The sequence below is a fragment of the Schistosoma mansoni genome (genome assembly GCF_000237925.1).
Source record: "Schistosoma mansoni, WGS project CABG00000000 data, supercontig 0442, strain Puerto Rico, whole genome shotgun sequence".
Lineage (NCBI taxonomy): Eukaryota > Metazoa > Platyhelminthes > Trematoda > Strigeidida > Schistosomatidae > Schistosoma > Schistosoma mansoni.
Window position 1 is genome coordinate 16,385 of NW_017386274.1, and position 8,844 is coordinate 25,228.

An 8,844-nucleotide genomic window follows, 5' to 3' on the forward strand; every position below is an offset into this window, starting at 1 on the left:
GATGATGATGATGATGATGATGAGCGCGAGCGCATAACCACTAGACCACTGAGCCGACACCCAACGGTGTTAATATCTAATTTCAATCAATCCACGAAATTGAGCAACCATTCATCAATGTCTTCAGTGAGTTTATATCGCCCAACAGACCTGGTTGAACTGCACTGGTTACTACTTATCTGTTATGCCCCGATAACAATGATGAATTGTAACTTTGGGATCCATTTATGGACCAATATTATGCATATATATTTTATCGAATGATCGTTAAATAATTAAACTACTCATATTCATATTCCTTTCATTGTGAGATTTATTTTGACCCTTGTACTATCATTGTATGATTTACCATTCCTGAGTTATACCTAGTCTATCAATTACTGCTCCCACTATTCACAGCCACATTTGGCTAAATCCAGTACAAATGTTATTTTCTATTTTATTAGTACGATGTGGTCAGTCTGTTTGGTATATAAACTCAATATGTTTGAAATACAATGATTCATACCACAGAGGATGTTCTCTACTTAACTGGCTGGGCTAGGCAGAAGCAGGACAGATACGTACTTTAGACTGCTCGTACGGTTTTCGTGTCACTGTTCCAATCGATAATTTGCTGCTCTCTGATTGGCGGTTTTATCAAGTTCATACATTAAATGGGCATCCACTCGGCTACAAGATATAAGATTATCACTGGAACTGATAGGTCCTGGGTTCGAATCTCGTGAGGCGGGATCGTGGATGCACACTGCCACTGAGGAGTCACACAATAAGACGAAACGGCCGTCCAGTGCTTCCAGATTTTCCATGGTGGTCTAGCTTCAATTTACTCATGATCTCAACCATATAAAATTACTAAAATCTCCACAAAACCCCCTTCTGAAAATAGTATTGTATTTGTCAAGAAAATTTAATGATTCCAAACCAACTAACTGATTAAAAGATGTAACTTGTTTATTTCACATACATCATTATTCTGACAGAAATTAATCTGGAATATTGTAACGTTACAATTATGTATTTGATGATTCTTATTTTAGATGTACATCGATGATTCAGAAACAACTTCAACCTTGTACATTTATTTTTACTTCATATAAAAACAAATTTACACCTAATATCAACTAGTAATAACTCAATCTTACACATACACACAATTCATTTATTTGTTTTCACCTTGTGAACTCTGCAAATGATCTGCATATGACTGACTTACGTTATCGTACTTACTACAATCAGAATCTCGACTGTTGGTGCTACCTTGATGTGGTGGTCGGGATTGCCTATCGTGATGAACCAATCGTGCTATACTGACTGGAACAATCGTCCCTCAAGGTCCTATCATGCCAGACAGGTCGGTTGAAGAGCGGTAAGACTAAAAGTAGCAAACCCAAGGCCCGAATGCGAAGTCGTATTGCCGACTGTACAGAGGTGTGACGGCAGTAAGGTGTTTCCTTCAGACAACCAGCATGACAGCGATGCTGCCTTACAACAAGTAGGAGTGAGGTTAGAAAACGTCGACCCTAAAAATGCACACCTCGCCTTATCCCATGGATTTCCGTCTCCGGCGGTAAGGTCCTTTGAAGAACGGAGCTAACACATTGAAAATCCTCCACAAATATGCCGTGTGTGACCGGCCTCAAGCAGTTGTTGTTTGGGATCTGCAGTCACGCTCCCAGGTCCTTAAGGCCAACACTAATCCAATTTCCTTTTCAGGTCCCTTAAGAAATACCCTTCCACGGTGTGGGCAGCCAGGAAGTGATATCAGCCCTAATACCCGTAATCACACATGAGACCAAGTTGGTCGCATTCAAATCCTTCCTCTGACTGACAATCAACATCTAAATATGATTGCATTAGCATAGTATAGATTTGATTGTTAAACGCTGTATACTTCTTTGGTAATTTTGATTTCGATTGTTACCCTGAAGAAGTTTAGACAAGTTTGCTGGACGAGACGTTGGAATTATTTAAATTTGAAATATAATTTTCATATACAATAATAGTTACAGTAATACAACTCTGTAGTCATCTGCAGCGGTTCAATAACTATTAAACAAGTTTAACGAATCAATGTTCGAAAAACAAAAGCTTAAGCATATACACTAGCATAACAATAATATTTCGAAATAAGCCCTAATAAACATATACTTGAACAAACTAATCAAAATATCTGCTACGGATTACTTAACCTGAACAGTGAGAGGACATTTAATTAGTATTGTTTGTTTGAATCTTCCCATCGATGTGTTAGGACTGCAACTGGTCAGTCTCTAATTGGCATATATGCATACTGTGCGTATTGCCTCGATATAGCCTTAATTCACAAGCATAGTAAGCAAAGATGGATAGTGGCTAGAAGTGGAATCCAGTTTGACGCGCGACACTTCGTCCTATTTGGGATTCGTCAGCTGGATGTACCTGCATCTCAGAGTTTGATGTTCACTCTGGGAATCGAACCCAGTACCTTTCGCTTTAAACGCCATCGCGTTATCCACTCGGCTACTGAGTCCTGATAGCCACATACTTGTGTAATGGGGTGAGAGGATATATGTGCTATATTTCAAGAATCACAGAATTAGGTGAAAATCGCTTTGATGCACGACTAGTGGAAACTTCTATATTAAGTTATCAGTTGCGTACTGTTGACATCGATCAAGAAACCAATCTATCCATAATAATAATATTTAAGAATTCGATATCAAAAAGAAATACATATGTATTGAAAAGAAAGTTGAAACAACAATAGAGATTGTAAACAGATAAAAAGTTTATTGATATTTTCTACGTGCTTTTGCAGCAATTTTCTTATACTTATCATAAACCCATGATAAAGGTAGTGAAGTTAATACGTAACTTTGTAGTGCATGAGCAAAACAACCTGTTGTGAATTCTTCCACACCTAACATATTTAATGCACTTTTAGCATAATCACGAGGTGATGGTATAAAGAATGATGTCTTGCTTGCACGTGACATTGCTGTTGCAACAAAAAGTGGACAAACTGTTTGAATAATCACTTTATTACCGGGAGGATTGAGTTCCGCCGCAATTGATTTTGAAAAATGATGAATAAAAGCTTTCGTTGAACCATATAATGAATTACAGGGTGATGGTAAACAACCTAAAAATGAACCAATATTTATAATAGCTGAATTATTCTTCTTTTGTTTTAGCAATTTCGGTAAGACTAAATAGGTCATTGTTGCTACTGATTGAGTATTGCAAGCGATTAAATCTTGAATAAAATTAATATTCATAAATTTAGCATCTGCATAATTTTCAAAATATGGATAACTCATGCCAACATTATTCACAAGGCAAGCAATAGATGATAGTTCAGCTATTTCTTTTCCAATTGACTCATAAATATTATTCTAAAATAAAAAAGGAAACAAGAGATTAGTTTCAATAGTAATATAAAGGCAAGACAAATTCTAACCAAAAATGAATTATGGTAATACAAACCAACAGAACAAGGTATCAGGTCAGTCATATTTGATGAAATACGGAAGTATTCACATAGACTGAACCAGACCTTAAAATTAAAAGCACATACGTGGGCAGAAAACAATGTACCATTATTTCTAAACGCTTGTAAGACTGCATCTTACAGATGAAAGTGTTTTTACGGGTAAAACTTTTCCGAATTCATAACATTTGTCCACCAAGTGCAAATGCACAGTCAAGTTAGTATGAGAAGGTTCAAACAAACAATACTAAATGAATTTAAAACTTCACCTCATCGCACAAGCAAGTGGCTATCAGGACTCAGTGGCCAAGTGGATAACGCGATGGCGTTTGAATCCAACGGTACTGGGTTCGAGTCCCAGAGTGAACATCAACTCTGAGATGCAGGTACATCCAGCTGATGAGTCCCAAATAGGACGAAGCGGGGCGCATCCTGGATTCCACTGCTGGCCACTATCCATCTCTGCTTACCAAGTTAGTATTTGTTTGAATAAAATAAGAATTAATCTCAATGGAGATAATATTATGGATTATATTACAAACCAATCTTGGGTAGACAATCCCTGAAAACTAGGAAGCATTGGACATCCGTTTCGTCCTATCCAAAGACGCCGCAGAAGTGCGCATTCACAATCCCATAAGAAATTGAAACCAAAACCTTCAAGTTTTACAGTCAAAATTTAGTCTAATGAGTCGTTGCCTAACGGTTTACATGTCTAGCTTCAATCAATTAATGATACTGCACAACCATCTTTTAATGCCTAACGACTGATTCACGCCGGATAGTTTTCACTAGTCGTCTAAGATCATGATTAAAACTATAAATTTAAACGATACACACAATACTCCCATACTGATAGATAATATTTGATTAATTATATCATCAATGAATAATAATAATTACCTAAACATTTTACAACAACAACAACTTACTTGTGTGAAATCAGCAACAACAATACGCGTTTTCACATGATAAAACGATTCGATTTTGTCGGCTACATTTTTTAATTTTTCCAAATTTCTGCTTATTAACATAATATTTAAACCATCATTAGCTAATTCCTCTGCATATGCTTTGCCTATTCCATCAGTGGCACCAGTCACAATTGCCCATTCACCGGAATATTTTAAGTTTTTCCGTTTTGAAAATAATATTCTTCCAATTGAGTAGTTGTAACATATTTTGATTAGACGATAAAAATAAATTCCGAATAATAAAATTCCTAAAGTTTGTAGGTTGATGAATGAGACAGAATGCCACAATACGCTGAACAGTGCTTCAACCATATTTCAACTATATTAAGAGAAAATTTGTATGTGTATTAATACTTATTACACAAAATTCTAAAGTTCCACTTATTTTCTAAGATCTAATTAGATAGAATAATTTAAGTAAGTTGTTCAAAACCACAGTACTATAATTCAGAGTAAACTTTACACCCACGCTGACAGTAAGCCTTTAGAAATAATACTTAAATTCTTCAGTTACTTAAATAAATACAACCAATCAAAAACAAGAGCATTTATCGACTATATGCTTTGCCCCCCAAATGCCCTGGTACGGCCGAGAGTGGGGAGAGTCTACTCTCCTTCTCGAAATGCTCTCACATGGCCAGCGAATATATAGCCTCTGCCAGGGAAGTCCTACTCACTGCCTTCTCGTGGCGGGGGTGTTGTTTACGAAATTGAGAGGACAAAAAGCGAATGTCCGGAGCTTTAACTGGGTTGGTGGACACGGCGAGTCCACCTAGGGTAGTTGGAAAACCCTGATTCCAAACCAATGGTGCACATGGGCTCCAGTATCCTGATGGAACGAATGGCGGACGAACCTGTCATTGGTCAACGGCTACCATGGGACTGCATCTCCTCACGATGCTCCACTGCCTTGTGGATCAGACCTTTTGGTCAAAGGCTCGGGGTGTGGCCCCCTAAGAAAACCACCTGCTTCGGTTTGGGCACCCGGGCAGTATCACAGCCCACACACACACAAATAGTGTGGCGCATATGTACCTGGTGCCCTTTTGTACCAATATATATGTGTTTAAATAAATAAATGAAGAACAACTACTTTTAACGTCTAATCATATGTTTGAACATTAGAAGTCGGATTAACTGTTTGGATTGATAAATAATGATCAAAGCCAGACAAAACCAATGATCCTTAACTCACTCGGTCTAGAACAATAAAAGGTGAATTGAACAATATGTAAAATGCTTTCGTTTTCAGTCTTTTTCATAGTGAATATTAAAAAATTAGACAAAATAGTGTTAGCTATTATAGAATTATAATGATTTAATTCACTCAAATAATACTTATAAAGACAAAAGCTTGATAACTGTAGGGATTGAGACAGCATACATAAAAGTGTCCTCAACAAGTTTGAATACAACACGTAGAGAACGACAATGCAGTGCATAAACACATGTTGCTTTACCGCGCATTACCTGAAAAAACAATACTAGAGTGATGGGACCAAGTATCAAATTAGTCGATCATAAACAACGTAAGAGTTGACATGAATCTGTACCGCGGCAGACCTCATGCCAACACAGAGAAAACAAACAAGCTTAAATGATGTAACCAACATGGGAAACCTCACAAGGAAAAGACACCACGGGCTACTTAGAAAGCAGAGAGTCATTAACACCACATTTGTCCGTGATTGTCGTGCTGGAGAGACCTTGTATGAACACAACAGAAACCGAGTTGCAGTTATATTTCATTGTAGCGGCTTTGATGTAAGAACATCTGTCAGTTCCAATTTATCCAGTAGCTCCGTTACGAGCTTGTAAAAATTGATTAGATTCTTTGCACCTGCTTCTTTTTGTTTCGGTAAAGCTCCACGTACTTGCTAATATCCTATGGGTGGTAGTATAGCTACTCGACTGCGCTAATTCTAGTCAGTTTGGTAGTTAATTGTGGATTTGTATATTATGTAGTTTGACTGAGTACGTTTGTCTCAGAGTAGTAGAGTTTATGGACACCAGCAGCTTTCACATTATCATGAAGGAAGTTGATTGGTCGCAATATGAAAAATAACATAGTACGAGTACTAAAAAAGACGATTGGTTTGAGAATAGGTTAACTAGTCGGCGATTCAATGTTAAAAAGGCGTGACGGAAAGAATCCCAGGGTGTAGTGGTAAATAAATCCTCAAAACCAATAGCTCTGTAGGTTTTCGACATTTGATGCTGACCACACTAGTTTTAATGGACTCACCTGGCTGAGGGCGCCCGGTCATGCATCCGCACCAGAACACGAGTACAGAACGCCGTGCTCAACATCCCTTGTAATCACTACCCAGCCTAGATAAGTCGATTCGAGATATATTGATAGTCTATCAAATATACTTTTGAACCCCCTCAATTCTGACTTTCAATTTCACTAGATCAGTACGATTCATAATAGAAGGTGTTACTGGTTAAAGCGATATCAAACTCCAAATACCTGAGGCATCTTCAGGGGAAACTTAAGTGATAATGAGAGATAAGTAGTTACTGATATATATTAATGGTAAGTGTGGTGTACTATAATACGTGCAACATTTCAGACCCTTCTGTCAATTGTTCAAAAATATGTGCAGCTGAGGAGCAGTCTACATTGTCGATTAAACGGCATACAGCTGCCTATGCAAATTGAGGTGGGGGGACTTGAAACACTTGACTAAGATGCGAACTTGTTGATTTTTTCAGGAGCCGGAAATTTTGTGAAAATACAACAAGACCTCAGGATTCGCACTGGTCAAGGATTTCTCCTCAAAATTTACCCACATGTTTACGAAATTCTCACTGGCTATGGGGGACTAAGACCTCCAGGGTTCTATATATAGCCAAATAGGAAGGTTGCTAGACATTAAGAGGCGGAGAATCTGGAAAGAGGGTTATTAAATAATGTTTATAATCGACCATAGAAAAGGAAACACTTAGGATTATACGTTACATTACATCGGTAATTCCCTAGGTTTTGATATGTGCGCCGTGACCCTGAAGCAACATGTGTGTATCTGATTTGCTCATACTTATGTTCAGTATTTACAAAAAGGTATATTTGCAGATCTTTCTGAACGACTGATGTCATTTATGACAACTTTAGGACTCTACATATGTTCACATTCAAAGTAAATTTCTGGTGAAAATGGAAACAGATATATTTATTACAGTAGCTGTAAATAATTCCCCAAAATCAATAGCTTTGTAAGTCTTTAACATTGGATGCTGACCACATTAGTTTCAAGGACTCGTTCAGCTGAAGGCGCTCTGTCATGCATTTGTACCAGATCACGTTACAGAACGGCTTGGGAAACATCTCCTACGACCATTAGCCAGATTAGATCGGTCACATCTCGATATACTGATAACCCATCAAATATATCTTCCAACCTCCTCGCTTCTGACTTCTAATCTTAACTGGGTGGGCGCGATTCGATTGTAGAAAGTGTTACTTGTAAAGATTTGTCAAACTACAACACTGGTGGTATCTTCATTACAATTCTTAGATAAACAGTTGCAATGGTACCCTCAGAAATAATGAGATGTTTAAGAAGCTGGGTTGGTAATTACTTTACTGACTATGAATCCTGGACAGTTTTCACTTAAGTCATCATCTGGCAAGTGCTGTCATCGAGGGTCCAGTAGGTGAACAGCGTTTTCTAGTTTCAGATCCAGATTTCAGATTTGTGTCATAAGGGCATAAGGCCTAAGGCCTATGTTATTCCTCTTGTAGTATGTTTCCGTAGATGTCTAGTCTTCAACACCAACTGATTCACCATCATTCCCTAACACCCTGTGTGTAACCTCACTACCATCCGGTGATCTCAGGAGATGCGAGCAATGCTTCTAAGGCATCTGTGGTCAAATACTAGTAACTTGCGAGTATCTTCTACCATTATTAGCCACGATTCGCACCCATAAAGTCGAACAGAGTGAACTTCCGCGTGTTACACTCGTTCCTTAATTGATAGACGGATATCTCGCCTTCACTATAGGTAACGTAAGTTGACAAGAGCCGAACGAGTTTTCTGAATCCGTACAGAGATTTCGTAAAACACCAACATATTAGGCCAGATCAAACTTCTAAGATAGGTGAAGTTGTTGACGCGTTCGACTACTTCACTCGCTATCCTTGGTTCAGGTGTTGATGCAGCCCAGTCCTGAAGCAACAACTTGCGTTTAGAGGGAGAGAAACACACTCCAAACATCCCGACATTGTTACTCAGTCTTACCAAACGACTCTGAATTTGATCAGCGTCCTCAACAAATAGGACTATGTCATCTGCGTATCCTAAGTCGATAAGTGGACCTCCTGGTAGGAGTTCGATTCCCGAAAATTCAGTAGACGATAACGTTGTTTACATCCAGTATGTCTATAATAAA

The 8,844-nt window shown here is 38.1% G+C and overlaps 1 protein-coding gene and 2 non-coding genes across 3 annotated transcripts; 1 reads left to right on the plus strand and 2 right to left on the minus strand.

Moving 5' to 3' along the window:
* Positions 1-2,441: 2,441 nt before the first annotated feature.
* On the minus strand, positions 2,442-2,508 carry Smp_tRNA_01546_Sup_TTA.1.1. The gene has a single exon. It is a non-coding gene (tRNA).
* Positions 2,509-2,702: 194 nt separating this feature from the next.
* Smp_009430 (steroid dehydrogenase, putative) lies at positions 2,703-8,844 on the minus strand. The gene is made up of 3 exons (XM_018798597.1): positions 8,841-8,844; positions 4,405-4,765; positions 2,703-3,377 (listed from the first exon to the last, which is right to left on the minus strand). The coding sequence occupies exons 2-3, from the start codon at positions 4,756-4,758 to the stop codon at positions 2,772-2,774; spliced, it is 960 nt and encodes a 319-aa protein (XP_018647445.1). The 5' UTR covers positions 4,759-4,765; positions 8,841-8,844; the 3' UTR covers positions 2,703-2,771.
* Positions 3,772-3,838, plus strand: Smp_tRNA_00036_Gln_TTG.1.1. Its single transcript has one exon. It is a non-coding gene (tRNA).